Below are 27,604 nucleotides of genomic sequence, written 5' to 3'. Positions count from 1 at the left end.
CCTTAGCTGTAGATGAGAAATTTAGCCAGTGCAGTAATAACGCTAAACTGTTTTTTTTTTTTGTTTTTTTTTTTTTTGTTTTTATCTGAATCACACGTTTGCGATTACTCGAACGCGTGCCGATACGAAACTCATCCAGGTCTAGACGGGAGGGGGCGGTGGGGATCGAACCCAGAAGGTTCCCAGCGCAAGTATCGGCTCCACATTCCGAGCTGAGACGCTTTAGTCCACCGATTCCAGAAAGTTACTAAATCGTTTGAACTGCTTGAAGCACGAGAGAAGCGTGGGAGCGCAATAAAATTACCACTCCCTCAACAGGCGCAAGGCCAGCAGTCCGAAAACGCGGATTTTAACATCGTTATCCGCGTTTTCGCGCCGAAATCCCTGTGCCTGTTGCATGAGTGATTTTAGCGCACCTCCACGAACCCCACGGGCTTTAAGTCTTTTTAAAATAAACTAATATAGTGGTTTCCGATGACGCTAAGGCATTTTTTCGTCGGAGCCACATATTTATTTTAACGCATTAAAAGGGTAATGAACAAAACTTTAGTTAATTACTCGACTTCTGACGATTTGTCGCTTTTTATTTTCTCCTTTTGGCCGCATAACTCACCTACACTTATCTTTCAGAGCATTCTTTAATAAACTGGTTCGAACTGAAACCAAACCACCTGTTTATATTATAGCTATAGAGCTAGCCTAAATTCGTGTGATCACAGTCACGTTTATCTTTAATTAGGTGACATCTCTTACCTGCATATATCGTCCGGTTCCTTTCACCGATGTAGGGAAACTTGTCTATGTTCTCTTGCGGCGCTTGAAGAAGGTCGTCGTCATTTCCACAGTGCACAGATTGGTACGCAAGGTAGAGGTAGAAGGGCTGGAAGGAGCGCACGACGCGAGACACACCCGGGACAAATATTATTAAATAAATAAATAAATAATTGGCACACCTTTAAGCCGCACTCAGAACATGACGCCACGTGACACTAACGTCATGTGACACTGTAATGTCGCGTGACATGAAGTCGTCGCTTGACATGTTGACGTCATGCCGTCAGAGCAACACGAGCAAGGAAAGTCCGTTGAGGGTTGCCATGTAAAGCTATCGCTCTAAAATAGTGAACACATGCGAGTCAGAACAATAAAAGCGAGGGTGCAAGTCAGCCGGTGAAGGTTAAACATGACGACTTTACCCCAGAGTGATGAGACAAAATCAAGACGATTTAAATCGTGATTCAAGTGGGTATTTACATCGTGATTTAAATCGAATCGGTTTTATAATATCGATTAAAATCAAATATGTTTTCGCAAAAATAATGAAAACAATTTCTTAGCTACCGTTTGTCTGTTTGCATATATAACATATAAAATGTATTATTTTATATTTTAAATCAAGAAATCGTAAAGGAAAAAGATTTATATCAGGCTCAGAACGAGCACAAAACAGTGCTCTTGCATAAGCCATCGGAACGTTGAGCTTTAATCTTTCTACCATTCACTGCGGTCGTCGGTTACGTAACATCCTATCTCTAGTAAATGAGAACGCGAAAGAAACTAACGCTAGAAAAGTTTTGTCATATTGCAAGAAAATTAGGACGCAAAATAAAAAGCAAATAAAAATGTTTCACTGCGGGAAAATATACCACGCTGCTTTTTTCCTAGCTATTTCTTTAATTCATTAGCTCTAAATGCTCCAATGTGGCGTTATATAGGAAAAGGGGATCATATAAAACATATGTATAATTCTATAAATACTATCTATAAAAAAGAGAAAGATGTAGTCGACTGAATGACACCAATACAAATATTGATGACAAATTCACAGGGAATAGTCCCAACAATCACCCACGCAGAGACAAAAAGGACTCCAGGTACACGTAAGCACTTCTTATGAGTTGTGGTTGCGAAAGCAGCAATGTCCTTCTAGCACTTAACCTCGTCAAGTGGCCGCGCTGCGCTGACATCGGCCGTGCCGCCGCTCTCCACAGCGGCGGCACGGCCGATTCCTTTCCCGCGCGCCGGCGTTCTGCCCAAGCGCGTCAGCCGATTCCTTGTACCGGCGCGCTGGCGGCGCGGGCACGCAGCGCCATAGGGTGGCGGTCGTTGAAACTGACGAGCAGCGCCCAATGGGAACCTCGTTTCTTGAAAGAATGACGCGCGCCAGCCAATGGGACCGAAGCCGAAATCTCACTCCGCTCCTTTGGGATAGGGCAGTTTAGGTGCCGTTTGGCGCGACTTCAAAGCTGATGACGTCGGCTCTCTCCATGGGACAGTTCATGCATTAAACAAATTACAAACGCTGTTTCTAAGCGAGCGACAGACATCTTGATAAGTGCAGGGTCATTAAGAATCACAAAGCAGTGACGCGAAGATGTTTTACTTGTCAACTCATTCAAGTCAATCGTGGCCAGAACGAAGAGGAAATTTAAAGAAATTAGTTTTGTGAAATGGAATGTTAACATTGTTAGGGTGATCATGACGAAGGGAATTGCTCGTGTGTGGTAGAATGCTAGCTTGACAACATTAGAATAAGCTATAAAACATTTTATGAGAATGGGACATCGTCACGAGGTACCTCCTGTGATTGAGCAGCCATAAACCAATGAAACCTTTAAGCTGTCTAACACTTAAAGGAGACCATATTTTAGTATGAACCGAATTACCCTGCTTTATACGGACGCAAAACTGCCGATAAAGTATTTTTGATGAAAGTTTCAAAAACTAGTTCTATATTACAACCTCGGCCTATATAGAGTGGTGTACGCAAGTCGTTTAGTTTGGACCGTTTTCATGTACAAATGTCCTCGTAATAAAAATAAAACCAATGTTAGATCTGCATCTCAGTACCGTACTCTATATGGAACGCCTCAGTATTTGTATGAACTTACTGTTTCTGAACTAGAATTTATAGTCTTGTAATTGTATTGATGTGTTGTAAGACGGTTATTTAATATCGTAGTTTTTGTTTTTACTACATTTATTTGCATTTGTCATGCATCACACCTTAAAGGTAGGCTATCCAAGCCACTTTGAAGAGCAAGACAGTCATTATTATCTGATATGTTGCGATAAACAACACAAACATCGGTAAATAGGCGATTTTTTTTTTATGAAAGGTCATTTGGAAGGTCGTTTATATATACTGAAAACAAAAGTGCGTCAAACACAGATCCTTGGAGAACTCCTGATTTAACATCTAGGGGGGGGGGGGGGGGGGGGGGTGAGCTAATGACACAGGTGATAAGCGATTGATTTCGACTGTTCAAAAAATCTTGAATAAATGTAATTACACTTTCGTTAGTTTTAAGACATTGTAATGTGTTTTATAAGACGACAGTGAGGGACACGAACAAATGACTTTGAAAGATCAATAAAAACTATTTCAGTTTAGCAGGATGAGTGAATGCTGGTGTATAAATCAGTTGCCCGTTCAAAACATTATCATTTACATAAAAGGCCTCTTTGAAAACCATGCTACCTAGGAACAAGAGTATTATTAGAAGTTAAATGTTTAATTACCGATGAATATATTATATGCTCAAGAAGTTTGCAGCGAACGGACGTTAGCGGAATAGGCCCATAATTTCCTACAACCAAACTTGTCAATGGGAATTACATTTGCCAATTTTCATGCAGCCGGACTAAAACCCGTATCAAGAGACTACTAGAATCAGCTGCAAAGCAAAACACCCCATACATTTTTTTTTGTTACTTTGAGTAGCTTTGAACACACCCCATCCGGCCCGGTGATCGATTTCGCCTGAAAAGGATCAGTGGGACTGAAAACCCCGTCAACTCATATAATTATATCATACATTCGCATTTTCAAGGGCGTGTACACTGAAGTGACTCGTACAACGTCTCGGGCAGACTGAACGTTTATTCAAGAGCTCTGCTCCTTTTTATTAGCTAGTGTGTTAGTGAGCAAAATAAAGAACAGGGCGCGTTTGCTCGAAGCACTAACCGCGGCTAAAGCTCGAAGCACTAACCGCGGATAATTGTCGGCATGGGCTCGGTTGCCATGCCGACAATTATCGCGTTCATTTAGGCTTAGGAATGCCCAGAATCGAAAGACTATCTAAAAATGTGGCGATGTCATTGCCCATGCTTTGCGGTTTAAGTGAGGTAAAGCATAGCGAAAGCCTCCTGCACCATTCGTTGCTGACTAACGCGCCCGATATTGCAGGTAGAACGACATATTATTTCCAAAGCGAGCGGCGCTCACTCACTGGGGCACCGCCATGTTTCCCCGCATCCCTACCGAGCCAGTCACGTGATTTTAAAAAATTCGTCTCCTAGGTACTGCGGCTAACTTTAGCCGCGGTTAGCGCTTCGAGCAAACGGGCCAAGAACCACAAAAAAGGAGGGCATGTAGATTAGGATAAGATAATAGCAGCGTCACTGTCTGTCACAGCATTCCTCCACCATTAAGGTGAGTAACGGTCCGGTGGCTCCCGTCTTCTAGTAGAACGCCTCAGCGGGCTCGTTGGCTGAGTGGAGATGGTGACGGGGGTGTCATCCACGGGGGTCCTTGAAGGCTCTGTGACCAGCTCCTCTTCGCGGGGGTCGCCAGTAAGGGCCGTTGATCCCTCCGCGACCGGGGGTAGGGCTTCCACTGTAGTCGCATGCTCCATGGGGACAATTCGGTTTTTCAATTGGCCATGGTGTCTTCGTTGTTGGCCCTCCTGCGAGCCGCGCACACGAACCATTCTAGTGCCCATGGTCGCTTCTATTGCAGCTGGTTTACATTTGTTCCCTTTTCCGTAATTACGGCTTCACACCGACTCCTTCCTGAAAAGTTCGTTGCGGCACTTCCTTCGCCGTCCTGGTGCGAAGTACAACGTTGTCGAGGCACGAGCGGATTTCGTATCCGAGTAACAACATGGCCGGTGTTTTCCCACATCTTAGGGGAGTTCTACAATGCCGATGGAGAAACCGGGCAAGACGAGTCTGAAGGGATCCCACGCAGTTTTTTACCAGCCCTTGCTTGATGGTACGAACGGCCCGCTTGGCCAGCACGTTCGGCTGGGAGTGGTAGGGTGCCGTTGTTAGGTGGATGATGTTGTTCCGCTCCACGAACCTGCGAAATTCGTCACTTGTAAATTGCAGTCCGTTGTCTGACACAGCGGTAGTTGGCGATCAAAAACCGTCCAAATATGTTACGCAAGGCTTCGATAGTCGCAAGGAAACTGGCCGTCTTCATTGGGATGACCTCCAGTTACTTGCTGTGCGAGTCAATGACAATCAGCAGCATGTGATTATCGACCGGCCCCGCAAAATCGACATGCAATCTTGACCACCTTTCTCCCGCGTCCTGCCAGCAAACGCGGCGGCTTTGCTGGTGGCATACAGGAGGCTTGTACGCAAACCTGGCAGAGTTTGGCCAAACGTTCAAGGTCGCTGTCAACTCGGGGGTACCAAAACAGCGAGCGCGCGAGCGTCTTCATCGCCGCACTACCTTGGTCCGTAGCATGTAACATCTCTAGCATTGTTCTCTCGCCTTTGTTGGGATTACCGTACGGTGCCCCCAGTAGATAAGTCCATGAATCAGCGTCAGCGCCGCTAGTCGCTGGATCAATATCACGATTCATTGAACTGCTCGGTCAGCAGTACATACTCTTGCACATCTTTGTCAGCAAAACGTGTGCTTTGGTCTTCCATTCCTGGTACCGGTAAGCGACTAAAGGCATCCGCCGTGAAAATGCTTTTTCCTGGCTTATACTCGATGCTGTATGAGTAGGCACTCAGCAGTAGCACCCAGCGCTGTGTTCTTGCAGCCGCCATCGCGGGAATCGGTCTTTCCGGGTGAAAGAGCCCCACGAGGGGCTTATGGTCGGTAACTAGCATAAACGTATGCCCAAGCACGTATTGACGAAATTTGGTAACACCAAACACAAGAGCAAGCTCCTCACGCTCGAGCTGCGAGTAGTTTCGTTCTGCCGCCGAAAGCGTCCGAGAACGAACTCCGATCGGGCGCTCCTTGCCATCTTCTAGGTGCGAAAGTACTGCCCCGATCCCTTTCGGTGACGGATGACATGCTAACCATAATGGCGTCTTCGGGTCGTAGTGTACGATGAAGTTTGTCTCCCGAAGTAAAGTCTTTGTTCATTTGAAAGCTTCCTCCTGGACATCGCCCCACTTCCATACTGTCCACTTCCTCAGAAGATCGTACAAATGCCCAAAACTGGAGGATACGTCTGGCAGGAATTTGTGGTAATAGGTCACTAACCCCAAAAACGCCCTTAATTTTGTCACGCAGGTTGGTGAGGGTAATTAAATCACCGCAACCACGTTTTCCACCTTAAGGTGTAGGCCTTTCGCGTCAATTCGGTGACCTAAGAAATCGACTCCTTGCTGCCGAAACTTGCATTTCTCGGGATGCAGCCTTAACCAGGACTCTCGCAGCCGCCGCAACACCGTCTGGAGAAGGCTGCTGTCGTGTTGTTTCTCGGCCACAATAATGTCGTCGAGATATAGCTGTACACCAGACAATCCTTGCAACACCGCTTCAATGCGCCTTTGAAAAATAAACCATTTCGTCGTTTACCCTGAGACTGGGGGGGTTTTTTGAAGAGCAGAAGAAACAGAAAAAACAGACAGGTCTCAACTGTTTCTGTTTCTTCTGCTCTTCAAAAAACCCCCCCAGTCTCAGGGTAAACGACGAAATGGTTGACTTCCACCAGCTAGCCTGTACTTTGACTCTTTTGAAAAATAGCTGGAGCTAACACGACACCGAAGGGTAGCCGCTTAAAGGCGAACAAACTCTTCTGTGTGTTCACCACTCTCAGCATACTAGCTGCTTCATCCAAGGGCAGCTGGTCATATGCATCTTTCAAATCAATCGTGCTAAAAAATTCCCCGCCGTTTAGCGCCGCAAAAATGTCTTGAATTCGTGGCAGCGGATATTGTTCGACATGGCAGGCACTGTTAACTGTTATTTTAAAACCACCGCAAAGACGAATGCTGCCATTCCTTTTAACAACAGGAACCAAAGGCGTCGCCCAGTCTGACGTTGCCACTGGGGACAATACTCCTAACTTTACCAACCGGTCCAACTCATCAGAAACCTTCTCCCGCAGTGCGTACGGCACAGGTCGAGCTTTGTAAAACTTAGGGATTGCACCCTCGCGAAGTTGGAAGCGGGCTGGGGGACCCTTCAACAATCCTAGGCCCGGCTCGAACAAGTCGGAGAACTCCGCAAGTATCGGCCCGACGCCGGTAGTGCTTGTTCGCTCACCTTGACACTGAGTACTTCACAGCGAATAAACGTCTCACACCAGGCAGGCGCTCACTCAATTACAGACACCAGAACCTACGCACAGCGCTATGTGCATCTTTTTGTGTGTGTAATTGAGTGAGTGCTTTCTTTCGTGAGACGTTTACGCGCTGTGAAGTACTAAGATGTGCTTGTTTATTTAGGATTCACGACCTCTCAACCCTTCTACGAAATAGTTTTTAATGTCCTCTACAAATCGTGATAAGAAAAACGTTTATTTGCTTTTCTTATTTCATTCTTGCAGAAACCCGTACAATCGTCGTACTACTGCCATCCACGCTCGTCACTAGAATATGTGGCATTTCGGAAAAGATATTTTTATATAAATATATCACGCTCCACGCTGAGAAAAAAAAACACTCTCTGGGTTATAATTAATTAACTTAAGACCTAAATTTTTCGCACACAGAAATTAGTTCGCATATTATAGATAACCTCTTTTCTTCGACGGTGCGCAACCTGCAACAGTTTTTTGTAATGCACCAGAAAAACAGAGAATGGTAAAACTATGGCTGTAAGATCAGCCTTTGAGAAATCATTTATAAGCTTCCTTAGATCGACTCTCGGCGTATTGTTTGGATATATAAAAAATAAAAGAGTCTATGATCACTAATTTTATCAAGCACCAAAGAGACACGTTTTCTGGGTGAGTGGAAAAAACCAGATCCAGAAGAGGATTTCCTCGTGTGGGTTCATTGACCAGCTCTTTCATTAAAAAATAATTTTACATATACATAAAGCGTGATTATCCTTCTTTCTGAAGACAAGTGCTGCTATAATCAAAACTGCACCATTCAACGTTCGGGTAATTATAATCTCCAGCCAAAATCACTGGTGACCAAGGAAAATTTTATTGAATAAATTTGAAAACATTGTTTAAGCAGTTTACAAATTCACGAGTTGAATCAGGCGTTCGAAAACTGATTCCGACTACCACACCTTGAAAAGGTACACTCGCAATGGATGCCCAAAGGGTTTCAAGAGGTGAGTCAACGGTCAGCATAGAGCAGAAAAGTACTTCCGAACCGAGTTGATCACACCTTGCTTGGATGCTCCATCCTTGAGAAATACACTAAAATTATTAATTAGGCGAAGTAAACTGGAGCTAGAAGTAGTATGGGAAAGTCACGTTTCCCATTCAATGATCACTTCCGTTGAACAAGAGATAATGCTGCTCTAAAGTTCATTTTGTTTTGACAATCGACTTCGAACGATCGATCATAAAAAAAGAAACGGACATTGCTTATCGCAGGCAATAGTTCTTCTGGATTTAGGTGTAGTTTTTTCCATGGCGTTGTTGACCATCACGTGCCGCGTTATCAGTTATAACTTCTCCCGAGACAGGCAACAGCCTATCAGATTCCAAATGTACATGTACAACAGATGTACATTTGAAAGTTGACAAATAGTTTATCAAATTAAAGATTTATTTGATCATTAGCAGTTCGTTACGATCCCCCAAAATCCCAAACCTTTTCACGAATTTGCGGCGCCCTTGGTGAGCAATCTTCGATCAACGCTCGTGGTCGATCAGTTGGCCCTAGCTTTGACACCCCTTAAGGAATTTCTTGCTGGCTTTTAAAAGTTATCCATTTAAAAATGATCCCTCGAATAAAGCCTTCCCTCATGTGACAAACACGGGGCACTTTTGCAATATCGCCGGCATCTGTCTATAGCCGGTTTGAAAAGATCGTGCGATGCCTTCCGCTTGGGACCGCTATTCATTTTCATTCTCGGGAATTTTCTTGTTTAGCGAGTTGTTCCTTCTTTTTAGGTTTGGGAAATTATCTAATGCATTCGATAAACCACTTCTTGTTGTTTCGCAGACATGTTTTCAAGTTTTAATGGATAGTATTATTAAAGGCACACTGACAGCCCCAATAAGCTTTTTTATTTTTTGCGTGGCGATTCAATATGGTGTCAGAAAACTACACAATTAACATTTTGCTACAACGTCACGTATATTTTCAATAAAGACAAGAAGCTGAACTGCTCGAAACCGAAACCGAAACCTGCGCACGGTGGTCGGACCCGACCGCGCTTTTTTTCCCCCGTTTTTTTTTTTTTTTGTTTTGTTTTGTTTTTTGTTTTTTGGCCGCACGCAGCAGATTTTTATACAGCGTTGCGGTCGCCGTTTGCCGTGCGATTGTTTTGCAGTTATGTTTGTTCCGCTCGCTGTTCTGCACTTCAAGATAAATTGTGTTGTACATTGAAGAGTAGGAAAATGAGTGGTGAATCCTTGTGGCCGCCTTCGAAAAGAATGCCTCCAAGATGTTGCGCGGGGAGCTGCCTCGCGGGTTCTGCATCCAAAATTGGCATTGTGCAGCAGAGTCTCTAAAAGTTTCCGAAAGATCAACGGGATCGGGAATAATGGCTGGCTGCAATTCCGCAGAACACTTACGGGCACCTCGGAAAGCGGACACGACCCGATTGGTCTCCTCCTTGCATTTTGTGCGAAGTGACTGCATTGAGTTCGCAGGTGTCAAAAAGAGAGTCCCATACCATTAGTTCAGCGACGTTTAGTGAACAATATATCTTGTTGTTCCTGTTGTTTTCAGTGATAATTGTAAAAAGGAAATGTGAATATCGCAATTTTTTAAAAAGAAACAGCTTGCCTTGTGTCGGATCTGGGTCCGTTGCGTGTGAGGCGGACACTTTTCCACTGAGCTACTCCGCAGTTTTAAATGATCGTTTTTACAAATCGTTTTATACGAGACCCAAGAAAGGACAGTTGCCCGAGCGATTCCTTCGGCCAAAAGAAGGGGCGACAACTCGGCGACGTCTTCTTGTAAATCGCCTTGGTGGTCGGGCGTGTTTTCTTTCGAAGGAAGACAAAATCGCCGGTAACGCGAGCGACAGTTCTGATGTAGAGGTCCCACTCACGTCGTCCGCTGCCATCGCCGTCCACCCCTCGAGTCCCACAATACGACGCCATGGTGAGAATTACGCAGTGAACGCGCGAAATGCTTCCCGTTCTTTGTGCAACTATTTTTTTTTGTCAATTAAAGTATTTGCAGCTTTTTAGAAGCCACACAAAATGGGTTTTACTTTTTTTCTATTTTCAATATGGAGCATGTGCCTTCAATGACCCATAACTTTGATTAAATCTGGTGGTTCTTTCTGAACCTTAGAAAACGGTCCGTGACCACGGAGACGAGATTGAGCGCGACTCAAACCGGCCAGAACTCGATCGGCAGTTTTCGGAAGGAAAGAAACCGAATTCCGAGCCGCGAATCCTGTTATGGGTGGTTGGGATTTCAAATGTCATGTACAACTAAAAACGTCTGCGAGCATCCGTACCCTGTCAGTGTCCTTTTCAAGCTACTACCCAAGATTTTCACCTAGGTATATTCCGGCCTCGAATACTTTTTCCCGCTAAATTTAGCGAAAAATTGACGTCGCGTCACCCATGCACCAATTCTATTTTTCCGCCAAATTTAACGAAATATTTATGTCTCGAGGCTCATGCGCCGATTCAGGCATCCCCGCTAAGTTTAGCGGGGAACCAAACTGCTGCGCGTGTGTACAACAATAAATGGGATTAATCGATAATTACCAAAGAGGTTTCTATAAATTTGCCTCCACCATCATTTTATTTTTTGTTAATCTTATATAGACAATTTTATTAATGAGTTTTATTTCGTTCTGAACTGTATTCTCGCTAGATGCACCCTCAGTACTTGAAATCTTGTTAGTTAGGTCGCCAATTCCCGACGTAAGCTCGTTTGTTTTACATGAGATTTCATTCTGGTGCTTCGCATTGCCAGGCAGAACGATATTCAGTTTGGCGAGTATTTCGTCGAGCTTAGCCTCGCTGACAGTAACAGGTCCAGGGTTGGCTTCGATGCCATGCGAACAGAGGAGCAACTGTGTGATGCAGAGCGCTATCAACAAAATGTGAGGACTTGGGAATCCCTTACGCGGCAAAAGGTAAAAGATCAGAATGTCAAAGGCGCTTCCTTCTTTCACACCTTATTTTTAGGACAATAACCGCCAACACAAGCCCTACAGGTACAGATTTCAATGCCCATTGTTTACAGAATTCTAACGCACACACTCAAACAGTTGGGTTTTGCGGTCATCAAACAAGCAAGGAATCTACGAAGTAGGTAGAGAAGGCAACTCTCCTACGACGTAAAAACGTTCAGGGTTATCGTACGAAACGCTTGGCAGCAAATCATAAACCGCATCGAAACAACTGGGGTTGACCCAGTAACAAGTTGACAATTAAAATGCACTTCAAATTTACAGTCATTACTTCCTCCGAATTTGTTTTTAGTGATCGGACGGATTGCTTCATCAATCTTTCAGGTTTAAGAACACTCCTAGTGATTAAGAAGCACACCGTTCATGGGTATACAATAATTTAAATCTAATAAATCTGATTTAGGTGAAATAAATCTGACTCAACTCGAATAAATCTGATTTACTTTATTTCTTTAAGTTATTATTTTTTTTTTCTGTCTCACACGAGACTCGGATTTCAAAAATGTACGGCATGTACAAGTAGATGTGTTTGTGTTATTCTGTTGTTAATCCGCAGTCTCGGGCAAAGTCACTATATGTATCCACTTTGTTTCGTTGCTTTGATCAGAGGTGCGCAAGAGAGATAGCGAGTCTTATTACCTTTGAAGCATCGCGGTTCTTGATAAGCGATTTTGCTCTTTCTGTGTACAGGTGAGAGGAGTAAATTCCGCTTACGTTCCTCAACGGCTCGGTGTTCAGCCAAAAATCGAGACCCGTTCGATTGTCCTGAAGAAAAAGGAGAAATTGGCACCAACTTTTAACCCCGAAAATTTAAGATGCACGTGACTTAGTAACTAAGTAGCGATCGTTTCAATTTGTTTAGAAGACAATGAACTGTCGTTTAGGGAGCAAAGGGAAACCTATATGTTTAACAACTCCAGCGTCAAATTTTGGTGGGAACCTGAATTGATGTCTACGTCACGTTATATCAGTTTTTCCCTCTCGCTAAATATTGGCAAAAAAAAACCGAATCGATTTTTTCATTAAATTTGGCAAGAAAACTGAATTGACCTATATCCAAGATCCTGTGTTTTCGGAATTCATATCTCACGAAATCCGCAAGGTGTTTTTTGAACTTTAATTTTCGCTTAAAAGTCGGGGTTTATCGAAGATTACTTTAGTTAGATCCCCGGTTCTCTGAAACTCGGAATTTATTTCATTGCCTTCATAATTTTGAAAATTAAAAACCTAATAAATAAACTGTGGATAGCATGGCCAGTTGTTCTAAAGGAAGCTAGACGGGCTGACGGGCAAACCCCTTTTCTCAGTAGTTCGAAATTTCAAACGAAACTGAAGTGACCAGTGACCCTGTGCTCTTTGAGGTATGTTTGTAAAACGTCGTCTCTTTTCTTTTCAATGCGAAAGCATTGACGGTCCCATGCAGCGAACCGGCGTTATGAGTTTTTAAAGCCGCGCCAAACGGCACATAAACTCCCCTGTCCCAATGGAGCGAAGCCTGTCGTCTGCAGCAGCGATCTGATGGATAGGCTCCCATTGGCTGGCACGCGTCATAGTTTCAAAAAACGAGGCTCCAATTGGCTCTAGCGCGACGTAGTTCTAAGAAATGTCACCAGCGAAGCCCTCTCCATGGCGGCGCAGCGGCCCGGCCGCCGAGCCAGTAGAGCGCGCACGGGCAAACTCCGGAGGGGCTGCACGGCCGAGCTCAGCGCGGCGCGGCCACCTCACGAGAGCGCGCGCTCGGCCATCGGCCGCCACCTCGGCATTAGCGAAGCGTGGCCGTCCACGCCGGTACGCCTCAGACGAACTAAGGGAGCGGAACAACGACGTTCATGCTTTCCCATTCACAACTGATAAGATTAGTTGTCCTCAGAAGCCTTTTTTTTTTCTGTGTGTGTGCGTGATTTCGACATTCTGAATTTTTTCGGATAAATCTGAATCGACAAAAACTTTACCGGCGAGTGTTTTTTTTTATTTATCTGAAAACACGCAACCCAACCCATAGGTCACGTGAAGTAGATTTGGCCGCTAAATTTAGCGGTTAAACTTAATTTATGTTTAGGTCACGCGACGTGAGGTCACGTGATGTCGATTTGATTTCTATATTTGGTGAAAAAGTTGATAAATCAACAAAGCGATAGCCCATTTTTTTTTTAGAGAGAGAGGATGGTCGACGGTTTTGTAAATGCACATCCGAAAACATTTGCGAAATTATGGTCAATGCGCTGGCGAGCTGCTCAAAGTTTACCAGAATTTTTTAACCTTTCCACTGTAACAAAAAAAAAATCCTCCTTCTGTTATAGTCTCCGGTTAAAATCATTATCGAAACATTCTCTGCTCCTTCCCGTCTCCTAAAAATCCACTGCAGCGACATTCCCGACGCTGCCCACTGTTGCTTAAAATTACACTACCGTGTCTAAATATAGCGGGTGTCTGTCACACTAAACTTAGCGAACGGCGTTCGTGTGACACAGCTGGCACGTGACACCATGACGCCACGTGGACAAATGACGTCACGCTACGCTACATTTCCCGCTAAAATTAGCGGAGAAACTTTTATGCTAAATCGAGGGGTAAGATTCGGGCGTCGAGTGAAAATGGGACGTTACAATGTAACGACGGTGTGGTTTCCCGTTAAGTTTGAAGGAAAAGCCGTTTCCCCCAAAACTGTTGGAGAAATATATCCGCTAAATTTAGCGAAACAAATTGCTACGTCTTTTGACATGACATCATGTAACACTGAGACGTCACAGTCAAACGACACTCATTATATTCAGCAGTACAGACCTAAAGGAAATGTTTTACAATAAGTTTTTTTTTTTACCCTTAGCAATGCATGAATTTAGTTCCCTAGATGATGAAATCGTGACACTTTCTTTAATTAAAACTCTACTGATCTTATTAAAGATGGTATCACTAGATCACTTTTCTGTACACGTTGCTTTTTCCGTTTATTTATTTAGGCAGCCCCTGTGTGCTTGCATTTTATTTCTGTATACTTTAACATTCCACTTCACTCCTGCTATGGCTCTCGATTGGGATCCGAAGTATTCCAAATAAATATAGATAAATGAAATTATCTGCTAAGTTTTGAAAGAGAAAATTCCGATCTATTTTTCCGATTAAATTTCCCTTTTAGCCAAGCTGGTCATGACGTAGTACACAAAGCAGTTGCGGAATTGGCCGCAAAGCCTCGTCCATAGGGAGTATTAGAAGATCGTTCCAATTACTATAATAACGATCGCCGGATACTCCGCCAACGTTTTAATTCATGCACCACATTTTTTTTTTACGGATATCGTGATTGGTGGTATCGGAAGGCTCAAGAAAAATTCCCTAATCGCGGCTATCGTCCTAAAGATAGTCGTCGAGTTTTTTTTTTTACCCTTTTATCCAGCCAATCGAAATGCCCTTATCTGTTCGCAACTTACCCACAAGACAGTGTGGTTGTAATAGTCTTCACCGGCACTGTAGTATCCGTAGAAGCTGTCGAATCCTCTGTAGGTGGGCGTGTACGTTAACTTGTAGTTTCCCAGGTTCCACTAGGAACATAAACGTACCATTTAATTCCAATGAGCGAGCTAAGAATTAACAGGGTAGCTAACAGCTTCCAACAAACCTTTTCACATCAAAAAGATTTTTTTTCTGTAAATCTTTGAGTTACATTATCTTGTTTATATCAACACGATGTTCATAATCAAGCCCGCGTTTGCCCGCAGCTAAAGTCACGTGATCTGGGAAAGTAGTGCCATTGCCTTCCCATCTGCTAACCGAACGCAAACAAATACCAACATACGGACGACAAAACTTCTCAGGGTGATTGTTTCATCGCTCTCGGCAATCGCCATGGTGATCGCCATTTTGGACCCTTTGAAAGCTTCAAAGCTTCGAAAGGGTCGTTAAAACCAGTCGCACTGAGATCGCTATGGAGCATCATTGTACTGAAAGCGCTCCTCGGCCAATATTATCGTCTTTGGCGCTGTGCATACATTAAAGTTATCACTGATACTTATTTCCCCAGATCTGTTACAATTATGTTGCTCTTCTTGCGTGTTTCATGACAGTAAAATTATTTTTCAATGCCTCCAAGCACTGACGTTGCGTCTGACGGCGGTACGGAGATGTGCGGCATCACACGCGGCGTCGGTGCTTGGGGGCATTGAAAAATAATTTTCCTCTCTTGAAACGTGCAAGGAGAGCAACATAATTGTAAGAGATCTCGGGAAAGTAGCATGAGTGGCAAGATTATTGCATGCACAGTGCAGAAGACGCTAATATTGGCCGAGGAGCGCTTTCAGTACAATGATGCTCCATAGCGATCTCGGTGCGACTGGTTTTAACGACCTTTCGAAGCTTTGAAGCTTTCAAAGGGTCCAAAATGGCGATCACCCTCTGCTCCTCCCCTCCTCCATCCTCCTCCCTCCTCCCCCTCCTCCTTTCTCTCCCTCCCTCCTTCCTCGTGACGTCACTCGTGATGTCAATCGTGAAGGCCACGTGAAGGTCGTGACCTGCCTCCGAAAGTCGTGACCTTAACGAGTGACTTTCGTGACGTCAGGTACGACGTCATTATGGGAAACGTCTCATAATACGCATCGAGCTTACGCCATCGCCGTCGCCGCTCAAGCCAGAAACGGGCGCCTAAGAGCTCCGCTCTAAAATGGATAAAAACAGGCGGTGGCCTGTTCGCGCTAACAGCGTCGCGTTGCATACATCTTAACACCATCAGCGGACTAAACTTCGTTTCACTTTCGCGTCCGACCGCAACCGGCGCCATGATCGGATAGAACCAATCAGACAGCGCCAAAAGCGCATCGTCATCGCCATTGTGCGCTTTTGTAGTCGCTCAGTAGACCAGTCAGGGCAGAGTTAACTCGCCACAATCCTACGTTTTTTTATGTGCGTGATTGTATTGGCCGGGGAGAGCAAACCCGCGAAGACGACGAGCGTACGAGCGTCGTGACGATGCACTTTTGGCCGTGGTAACATCAGAAAGACGCCGAGCTCTGATTGGCTCTGATTGAAGGATAGCGGGTAGGGCTTTGAAGTACGTCTACCCACTATTCTTTGACCACAGCCAATCAGAGCCAATCAGAGCCCGGCTTCTTTCTGACGTCACTGCAACCCTCTGCAAAAGAAGCAGATGAACTTGCGCCACGCGTTCGTTTTTTACGGAGATAAGTATGGGGAAAAAAAAGATGTTAGCTTTACAGGAACGTAGTTAGTGAAAACAATTAGGAAGGCAAATGCTACGGTGATGAAATAGTCGTAATATGCCATGCACACGTCCAAGACGACGTCAAAGACGACGTTGCAGACCTCGTCGCGGACGACGTCGAGGACGACGTGGACGACGACCTAAAGGACTTTGTCGAGGGCGGCGTTGAGGGCGACATCTATGACTACCTCAAGTACGACCTCAAGGTCGACGTCGAGGACGACGTCCAGGGTGGCGTCTAGGAGGACGTCAAGGACGACCTATAGGACGACCTCTAAGACACCGTCTAGGACGACGTCCTAGAAGACGACGTCAAAGATGACGTCCAGAACGACCATTAGAACTACCTCGAAGACGACCTCTGGGATGACGTCGAGAACGACGCCAAGGACGTCGGGTGACGTCAGCCTCAGCTACGGACGGTTACCAGCTTACGCGACCAGCGCTTACGTCACCTTGATTACGCGACCTCCCACTTCAGCTACGTTCCTTACGTAGCCTCGATTACGTGACCATGGGGACATGGCCTTGAGAACATTACCTTGAGCGTGGTCGGGCCTATAAGCTGTGTTTGGAAATTTTCGTTTGTCATTTGCCCTCCTTTGGATTATTTTCCTCGTTCTTGTCCACCTCGTCTGCCCATTTGCATTAATTGCATTGTCATCCTATAAAGTTACAGCTTTAAAAAAAATAGAAACAACAAATGCTTTCATAGTAGAATCACGAGGAACGCAAGGTAAGGACACCTACAATACAACTAGGTATATACACCGTGGAAACATATAAAAACAAATATAAAGATGTGTATGCGCAGAAAACTGAAGGTGGGAAGGAGATGAGAGCGTCTGGTTAGGTCAGAGGGCTGAGCACTGATTGTAAGAGTAGTCGGTAGACGCAAGGGATAGCTGCCTTTGTCTTCAGCAACTGTCTTTCTCCAATGATAGCGAACAAGAACGCCGTGTGCTGCTCGCGCAGAGTCTGGCGTTCGAACGAGGGGTGCTGACTTCCGGCGGTAGACGTTCGATTGCTAGACCCTGCACGAAGAGCAGACGACTGTCATTTCCGCTCAAGTTGTTGGAGAGACACCGTGGGTTGAGACAAAGACAGCTATTCTTTGAGCATACCCACTATCCTCTTAATCAGAGCTCGGGGTTTAGACATCCACCATAGGCTGCCCTCTTCTTTTCTCTTTTAGTTTCTTTGCGTATAGCTCGAGTGATCACCTTGCCAATCATGTGAGTCTCGTATCCGAGGTTCTTGAAGTGCTGGGGCATGATTGTGACCTCCAGGGGCAATCCATACGGCTGTGCGGGCATTAGGACGCTGTGCTGCATGCCTGGAGGAAGAGATGGTTGGCAGCATTTGAAGCACGAGTATGTGCACTGCAAATTTAAAGTACTTTGACTTGGATTGGCGAAGAACCGTGCATATTATTGTCGCTCCACAAGCAGTAAGACAGCGGCGTTCACCGTTACGAACGCTGTAGAACGGATTGCGAAGCAAGGAGTGTGAACATGCTGAGCCACACCCGGTGTTACTTGAGCTGCAAATTACTATAAATATCATATGTTGTTTCTTTAGTACATATTACGAAACAGCGCTTTTCGATTGCATTTCTTTTTTGGTGGCAATTTTTAGAGCGCAGCTCTTAGGCGCCCGTTCCCGGCTTGAGCGGCGTCGCCGCCGCCGCCGGCGTAGGCGTAACCGTGCGTCGCATTATGGGACGTTTTTCCTGACGTCACGAGGGTCACGAGTGACGTCGCGAGGATCTCCGCGCATTGCATTATGGGTTAATTTCCCCGCTAAGTTCAGCGGAGAAATTCCTCCGCTATATTTAGCAGAACATTTTCCCCCCTAAATATAGCGGAAATATTTTCCCGCGAAATTTAGAATAATATTGTTACCCCAAAATTTAGCGGGAAAATTTCAACGCTGAATTTAGCGGAAAATTGTCCCCGCTAACTTTAGTGGTAAAATGTCCCCGCTAAATTAAGCGGAAAAATTTCACCGCTATATTTAGCCGAAAAACTCCCCGCTAAATTTAGCGCAAATTTGTATTGCTAATTTTGGCGGAGAAAGTTTTACGCTAAATTTGGATCAAACATTGTCCCGTTAAATATGACGGAAAACTTTCCCCGCTAAATTTACCGGGAAAGCTAGCAAAAAATTTCGCGTTAAATGGAAGAAGAGCAGGAGGAGGAGAGGGTACGGATGAGGAGGAGGGCTTCCTGGTTTGATACCTAGACGAAGCGGATTCTTTCGGTCGTGCACCAGTCATCAAGCTGTGTTTGGAGATTTGTGTTCTTCCTTTTGTTCCCTTTCTTCCCTCTCTCCAGGGATTGTTATTGTCATTCTTGTCCAGCTCACTTGCACCTTTGCATTAATTTCATTATAGTCGTAACCTTAAAATGCAGGCTGTTCACTTTGTTGGTGTTACACGGATGGCAGCTGATAAAACCCCTTTGCCCTACTAACATCTGGTTAGCTCAGTTGCTAGAGCGCTCCACTGGAGATGGACAGCTCCCTGGTTCGATACCAGGACCAGGCAGATTCTTTCGGTCGCCCACTGGTCACCAAGCTGTGTTTGGAGACTTGTGTTTGTTTTTTGTCCCCCTGGTTCCCCTTTTCCATGGATTAATATTGTCATACGAAGCACGGATGTCTTGGTGCCCCTGTGTGAGTCGGCCTTTGGCCTACTCACACAGGGGGTTTTGCCTTGGGGTGATGTTAAAACTTCAGCACTACGACCATTTTATCTGAAAGGTGTCGTTCAATCCCTATGTCAACGTAATTAGAGTTTGCGAGGGAGAGATTGGAAGTAAAAGTTCGTTTTTACCTTCAAGATTACAACCGCCAAAAAAAAAAAAAAGCGCTGATACATGGATGCGACTACAGCGGATCGAATCGAGATGTAACGACTGTGATGGGGTAGAAGAGGGAGAAACAGAGGGCCTTGGCGTGTGTGATTGGTTCTCTTTCGATTTGACACCCTACTGGAGCAGCCATATAAACGCAGCCAGAGAAGCTTCTTGGTCAGCAGCGTTGCGCGCGAGTATAATCGGGTCTTACTATAGACCCTTTAGACACCATAGACACGCAGCGCTTATTATAATTTTTCTGATTGCTTCGCGACTGGTTCTTTGGTATTCTTATCAGCCAAGGTCGCAATTTCATTGGTTCGGGAGTCATGACAGGACTTTCATCTCACGTTTCATCTCACGTTTCACACCATTCCGTTCAAGTGCATCTTCCTGCTTCTTTTCATTAAAAAATTTAAAATATATATATATATATAAATACAGCCATTTATATCAGAATGCAGCTACTGTGTTGGGAGCAAGTTTGCGAGGTTACTGCATCTCTTATTTTCCAATGAGTTCAGTGGGAAATATTCTTCTCCTTACCAGTTGGAGCCATTTTTTTTTTTCAGTTGGGGCCATTTTTTCAGGGCCATTTCTTCTGGGACCTTTATTTCGAGGATATTTATTCCGGAGAAATTGCTTTCCAAACCCTTCCTTCCGAACCAAAAATATAATCTCACCCTGAGGCAGTTCTTTCATTGTTACTAAAGAAAAGTAACAGAATACAGTTACAATTACATTATTCTAATTTTTAACTGATTACAGTAGTCAATTACTGCATCACAAAAATAATTTTAAAAAATTATCAAAAAGTAATATATTACTTTTCACGTTATATATATATATATATATATATATATATATATATATATATATATATATATATATATATATATATATAATGGGAATGAGTGCAGATTGACAAGTGCAGCCGTAGTAATTGTGTGAACGAAGAGAGAAGACGTGATTATTGAATTTATTGCATTAAAGTTAGGGAAAGGGAGCTAGCGAAAAATTGGGCCAGGAGCGGGGATTGAACACGCAACCTTCGCCTGTCCGAGGCGACGCCTTAAGCGATTAAACCATCCAGGCCACTGGTTTCGGCGGACTCGATTTCTGACCAGCTCTTTGTGTACTGTTCAGTTTCGAATTCGCTTAACTTGGTAGACGACAACCGTTGCTGACTTAAGGCCCGCGCTATTTCCGACATGCGGCAGTGACGTGGCACGTCATCTCAGCTTGCAAATGTCGGAAAGCGAACCACTCCTCCCCTATGGGGAGGAGTGGTTCGCTAGATATCTTGGAAGACGGGCCCTTTCCGACATTTGCAAGCTGAGATGACGTGCCACGTCACTGCCGCATGTCGGAAATGTCGGAAAGGAAACCACTCCTCCCCTATGGGAAGGAGTGGTTCGCTAGATATCTTGGAAGACGGGCCCTTTCCGACATTTGCAAGCTGAGATGACGTGCCACGTCACTGCCGCATGTCGGAAATGTCGGAAAGGGAACCACTCCTCCCCTATGGGAAGGAGTGGTTCGCTAGATATCTTGGAAGACGGGCCCTTTCCGACATTTGCAAGCTGAGATGACGTGCCACGTCAATGTCGCATGTCGGAAATGTCGGAAAGGGAACCACTCCTCCCCTATGGGAAGGAGTGGTTCGCTAGATATCTTGGAAGACGGGCCCTTTCCGACATTTGCAAGCTGAGATGACGTGCCACGTCAATGTCGCATGTCGGAAATGTCGGAAAGGGAACCACTCCTCCCCTATGGGAAGGAGTGGTTCGCTAGATATCTTGGAAGACGGGCCCTTTCCGACATTTGCAAGCTGAGATGACGTGCCACGTCAATGTCGCATGTCGGAAATGTCGGAAAGGGAACCACTCCTCCCCTATGGGAAGGAGTGGTTCGCTAGATATCTTGGAAGACGGGCCCTTTCCGACATTTGCAAGCTGAGATGACGTGCCACGTCACTGCCGCATGTCGGAAATGTCGGAAAGGGAACCACTCCTCCCCTAAGGGAAGGAGTGGTTCGCTAGATATCTTGGAAGACGGGCCCTTTCCGACATTTGCAAGCTGAGATGACGTGCCACGTCACTGCCGCATGTCGGAAATGTCGGAAAGGGAACCACTCCTCCCCTATGGGAAGGAGTGGTTCGCTAGATATCTTGGAAGACGGGCCCTTTCCGACATTTGCAAGCTGAGATGACGTGCCACGTCACTGCCGCATGTCGGAAATGTCGGAAAGGGAACCACTCCTCCCCTATGGGAAGGAGTGGTTCGCTAGATATCTTGGAAGACGGGCCCTTTCCGACATTTGCAAGCTGAGATGACGTGCCACGTCAATGTCGCATGTCGGAAATGTCGGAAAGGGAACCACTCCTCCCCTAAGGGAAGGAGTGGTTCGCTAGATATCTTGGAAGACGGGCCCTTTCCGACATTTGCAAGCTGAGATGACGTGCCACGTCACTGCCGCATGTCGGAAATGTCGGAAAGGGAACCACTCCTCCCCTATGGGAAGGAGTGGTTCGCTAGATATCTTGGACGACGGGCCCTTTCCGACATTTGCAAGCTGAGATGACGTGCCACGTCAATGTCGCATGTCGGAAATGTCGGAAAGGGAACCACTCCTCCCCTATGGGAAGGAGTGGTTCGCTAGATATCTTGGAAGACGGGCCCTTTCCGACATTTGCAAGCTGAGATGACGTGCCACGTCACTGCCGCATGTCGGAAATGTCGGAAAGGGAACCACTCCTCCCCTATGGGAAGGAGTGGTTCGCTAGATATCTTGGAAGACGGGCCCTTTCCGACATTTGCAAGCTGAGATGACGTGCCACGTCACTGTCGCATGTCGGAAATGTCGGAAAGGGAACCACTCCTCCCCTATGGGAAGGAGTGGTTCGCTAGATATCTTGGAAGACGGGCCCTTTCCGACATTTGCAAGCTGAGATGACGTGCCACGTCACTGCCGCATGTCGGAAGTGTCGGAAAGGGAACCACTCCTCCCCTATGGGAAGGAGTGGTTCGCTAGATATCTTGGAAGACGGGCCCTTTCCGACATTTGCAAGCTGAGATGACGTGCCACGTCAATGTCGCATGTCGGAAATGTCGGAAAGGGAACCACTCCTCCCCTATGGGAAGGAGTGGTTCGCTAGATATCTTGGAAGACGGGCCCTTTCCGACATTTGCAAGCTGAGATGACGTGCCACGTCACTGCCACATGTCGGAAATGTCGGAAAGGGAACCACTCCTCCCCTATGGGAAGGAGTGGTTCGCTAGATATCTTGGAAGACGGGCCCTTTCCGACATTTGCAAGCTGAGATGACGTGCCACGTCAATGTCGCATGTCGGAAATGTCGGAAAGGGAACCACTCCTCCCCTATGGGAAGGAGTGGTTCGCTAGATATCTTGGAAGACGGGCCCTTTCCGACATTTGCAAGCTGAGATGACGTGCCACGTCACTGCCGCATGTCGGAAATGTCGGAAAGGGAACCACTCCTCCCCTATGGGAAGGAGTGGTTCGCTAGATATCTTGGAAGACGGGCCCTTTCCGACATTTGCAAGCTGAGATGACGTGCCACGTCAATGTCGCATGTCGGAAATGTCGGAAAGGGAACCACTCCTCCCCTATGGGAAGGAGTGGTTCGCTAGATATCTTGGAAGACGGGCCCTTTCCGACATTTGCAAGCTGAGATGACGTGCCACGTCACTGCCGCATGTCGGAAATGTCGGAAAGGGAACCACTCCTCCCCTATGGGAAGGAGTGGTTCGCTAGATATCTTGGAAGACGGGCCCTTTCCGACATTTGCAAGCTGAGATGACGTGCCACGTCACTGCCGCATGTCGGAAATGTCGGAAAGGGAACCACTCCTCCCCTATGGGAAGGAGTGGTTCGCTAGATATCTTGGAAGACGGGCCCTTTCCGACATTTGCAAGCTGAGATGACGTGCCACGTCACTGCCGCATGTCGGAAATGTCGAAAAGGGAACCACTCCTCCCCTATGGGAAGGAGTGGTTCGCTAGATATCTTGGAAGACGGGCCCTTTCCGACATTTGCAAGCTGAGATGACGTGCCACGTCAATGTCGCATGTCGGAAATGTCGGAAAGGGAACCACTCCTCCCCTACGGGGAGGAGTGGTTCGCTAGATATCTTGGAAGACGGGCCCTTTCCGACATTTGCAAGCTGAGATGACGTGCCACGTCACTGCCGCATGTCGGAAATGTCGGAAAGGGAACCACTCCTCACCTAAGGGAAGGAGTGGTTCGCTAGATATCTTGGAAGACGGGCCCTTTCCGACATTTGCAAGCTGAGATGACGTGCCACGTCACTGCCGCATGTCGGAAATGTCGGAAAGGGAACCACTCCTCCCCTATGGGAAGGAGTGGTTCGCTAGATATCTTGGAAGACGGGCCCTTTCCGACATTTGCAAGCTGAGATGACGTGCAACGTCACTGCCGCATGTCGGAAATGTCGGAAAGGGAACCACTCCTCCCCTATGGGAAGGAGTGGTTCGCTAGATATCTTGGAAGACGGGCCCTTTCCGACATTTGCAAGCTGAGATGACGTGCCACGTCAATGTCGCCTGTCGGAAATGTCGGAAAGGGAACCACTCCTCCCCTATGGGAAGGAGTGGTTCGCTAGATATCTTGGAAGACGGGCCCTTTCCGACATTTGCAAGCTGAGATGACGTGCCACGTCAATGTCGCATGTCGGAAATGTCGGAAAGGGAACCACTCCTCCCCTATGGGAAGGAGTGGTTCGCTAGATATCTTGGAAGACGGGCCCTTTCCGACATTTGCAAGCTGAGATGACGTGCCACGTCAATGTCGCATGTCGGAAATGTCGGAAAGGGAACCACTCCTCCCCTAAGGGAAGGAGTGGTTCGCTAGATATCTTGGAAGACGGGCCCTTTCCGACATTTGCAAGCTGAGATGACGTGCCACGTCACTGCCGCATGTCGGAAATGTCGGAAAGGGAACCACTCCTCCCCTATGGGAAGGAGTGGTTCGCTAGATATCTTGGAAGACGGGCCCTTCCCGACATTTGCAAGCTGAGATGACGTGCCACGTCAATGTCGCATGTCGGAAATGTCGGCAAGGGAACCACTCCTCCCCTATGGGAAGGAGTGGTTCGCTAGATATCTTGGAAGACGGGCCCTTTCCGACATTTGCAAGCTGAGATGACGTGCCACGTCAATGTCGCATGTCGGAAATGTCGGAAAGGGAACCACTCCTCCCCTATGGGAAGGAGTGGTTCGCTAGATATCTTGGAAGACGGGCCCTTTCCGACATTTGCAAGCTGAGATGACGTGCCACGTCAATGTCGCCTGTCGGAAATGTCGGAAAGGGAACCACTCCTCCCCTATGGGAAGGAGTGGTTCGCTAGATATCTTGGAAGACGGGCCCTTTCCGACATTTGCAAGCTGAGATGACGTGCCACGTCAATGTCGCATGTCGGAAATGTCGGAAAGGGAACCACTCCTCCCCTATGGGAAGGAGTGGTTCGCTAGATATCTTGGAAGACGGGCCCTTTCCGACATTTGCAAGCTGAGATGACGTGCCACGTCACTGCCACATGTCGGAAATGTCGGAAAGGGAACCACTCCTCCCCTATGGGAAGGAGTGGTTCGCTAGATATCTTGGAAGACGGGCCCTTTCCGACATTTGCAAGCTGAGATGACGTGCCACGTCAATGTCGCATGTCGGAAATGTCGGAAAGGGAACCACTCCTCCCCTATGGGAAGGAGTGGTTCGCTAGATATCTTGGAAGACGGGCCCTTTCCGACATTTGCAAGCTGAGATGACGTGCCACGTCAATGTCGCCTGTCGGAAATGTCGGAAAGGGAACCACTCCTCCCCTATGGGAAGGAGTGGTTCGCTAGATATCTTGGAAGACGGGCCCTTTCCGACATTTGCAAGCTGAGATGACGTGCCACGTCAATGTCGCCTGTCGGAAATGTCGGAAAGGGAACCACTCCTCCCCTATGGGAAGGAGTGGTTCGCTAGATATCTTGGAAGACGGGCCCTTTCCGACATTTGCAAGCTGAGATGACGTGCCACGTCAATGTCGCATGTCGGAAATGTCGGAAAGGGAACCACTCCTCCCCTATGGGAAGGAGTGGTTCGCTAGATATCTTGGAAGACGGGCCCTTTCCGACATTTGCAAGCTGAGATGACGTGCCACGTCAATGTCGCATGTCGGGAATGTCGGAAAGGGAACCACTCCTCCCCTAAGGGAAGGAGTGGTTCGCTAGATATCTTGGAAGACGGGCCCTTTCCGACATTTGCAAGCTGAGATGACGTGCCACGTCACTGCCGCATGTCGGAAATGTCGGAAAGGGAACCACTCCTCCCCTATGGGAAGGAGTGGTTCGCTAGATATCTTGGAAGACGGGCCCTTCCCGACATTTGCAAGCTGAGATGACGTGCCACGTCAATGTCGCATGTCGGAAATGTCGGAAAGGGAACCACTCCTCCCCTATGGGAAGGAGTGGTTCGCTAGATATCTTGGAAGACGGGCCCTTTCCGACATTTGCAAGCTGAGATGACGTGCCACGTCAATGTCGCATGTCGGAAATGTCGGAAAGGGAACCACTCCTCCCCTATGGGAAGGAGTGGTTCGCTAGATATCTTGGAAGACGGGCCCTTTCCGACATTTGCAAGCTGAGATGACGTGCCACGTCAATGTCGCATGTCGGGAATGTCGGAAAGGGAACCACTCCTCCCCTAAGGGAAGGAGTGGTTCGCTAGATATCTTGGAAGACGGGCCCTTTCCGACATTTGCAAGCTGAGATGACGTGCCACGTCACTGCCGCATGTCGGAAATGTCGGAAAGGGAACCACTCCTCCCCTATGGGAAGGAGTGGTTCGCTAGATATCTTGGAAGACGGGCCCTTCCCGACATTTGCAAGCTGAGATGACGTGCCACGTCAATGTCGCATGTCGGAAATGTCGGAAAGGGAACCACTCCTCCCCTATGGGAAGGAGTGGTTCGCTAGATATCTTGGAAGACGGGCCCTTTCCGACATTTGCAAGCTGAGATGACGTGCCACGTCAATGTCGCATGTCGGAAATGTCGGAAAGGGAACCACTCCTCCCCTATGGGAAGGAGTGGTTCGCTAGATATCTTGGAAGACGGGCCCTTTCCGACATTTGCAAGCTGAGATGACGTGCCACGTCAATGTCGCCTGTCGGAAATGTCGGAAAGGGAACCACTCCTCCCCTATGGGAAGGAGTGGTTCGCTAGATATCTTGGAAGACGGGCCCTTTCCGACATTTGCAAGCTGAGATGACGTGCCACGTCAATGTCGCCTGTCGGAAATGTCGGAAAGGGAACCACTCCTCCCCTATGGGAAGGAGTGGTTCGCTAGATATCTTGGAAGACGGGCCCTTTCCGACATTTGCAAGCTGAGATGACGTGCCACGTCAATGTCGCATGTCGGAAATGTCGGAAAGGGAACCACTCCTCCCCTATGGGAAGGAGTGGTTCGCTAGATATCTTGGAAGACGGTCCCTTTCCGACATTTGCAAGCTGAGATGACGTGCCACGTCAATGTCGCATGTCGGGAATGTCGGAAAGGGAACCACTCCTCCCCTAAGGGAAGGAGTGGTTCGCTAGATATCTTGGAAGACGGGCCCTTTCCGACATTTGCAAGCTGAGATGACGTGCCACGTCACTGCCGCATGTCGGAAATGTCGGAAAGGGAACCACTCCTCCCCTATGGGAAGGAGTGGTTCGCTAGATATCTTGGAAGACGGGCCCTTCCCGACATTTGCAAGCTGAGATGACGTGCCACGTCAATGTCGCATGTCGGAAATGTCGGAAAGGGAACCACTCCTCCCCTATGGGAAGGAGTGGTTCGCTAGATATCTTGGAAGACGGGCCCTTTCCGACATTTGCAAGCTGAGATGACGTGCCACGTCAATGTCGCATGTCGGAAATGTCGGAAAGGGAACCACTCCTCCCCTATGGGAAGGAGTGGTTCGCTAGATATCTTGGAAGACGGGCCCTTTCCGACATTTGCAAGCTGAGATGACGTGCCACGTCACTGCCGCATGTCGGAAATGTCGGAAAGGGAACCACTCCTCCCCTATGGGAAGGAGTGGTTCGCTAGATATCTTGGAAGACGGGCCCTTTCCGACATTTGCAAGCTGAGATGACGTGCCACGTCACTGTCGCATGTCGGAAATGTCGGAAAGGGAACCACTCCTCCCCTATGGGAAGGAGTGGTTCGCTAGATATCTTGGAAGACGGGCCCTTTCCG

At 47.0% G+C, this 27,604-nt stretch overlaps 1 protein-coding gene across 1 annotated transcript in view; it reads right to left on the bottom strand.

Annotated features, from left to right (window-relative positions):
• Positions 1 to 27,604, bottom strand: part of LOC120838384 (arylsulfatase B-like) — a 59,629-nt gene that overhangs the window by 24,357 nt on the left and 7,668 nt on the right. Inside the window, exons 3-6 of the mRNA XM_040208287.1 lie at positions 17,702 to 17,814; positions 14,695 to 14,805; positions 11,906 to 12,031; positions 754 to 880 (exon numbers count right to left, since the gene is read on the bottom strand). Coding sequence (XP_040064221.1) covers positions 754 to 880; positions 11,906 to 12,031; positions 14,695 to 14,805; positions 17,702 to 17,814 — 477 coding nt within the window. The remainder of the gene's footprint in view (positions 1 to 753; positions 881 to 11,905; positions 12,032 to 14,694; positions 14,806 to 17,701; positions 17,815 to 27,604) is intronic.

This window comes from Ixodes scapularis, unplaced genomic scaffold, assembly GCF_016920785.2.
Source record: "Ixodes scapularis isolate PalLabHiFi unplaced genomic scaffold, ASM1692078v2 PGA_scaffold11__112_contigs__length_91849675, whole genome shotgun sequence".
In the NCBI taxonomy this organism is placed as follows: Eukaryota; Metazoa; Arthropoda; class Arachnida; order Ixodida; family Ixodidae; genus Ixodes; species Ixodes scapularis.
The sequence above is the reverse complement of the archived record's forward strand: the minus strand, read 5'-3'. Positions and strand labels throughout refer to the sequence as shown.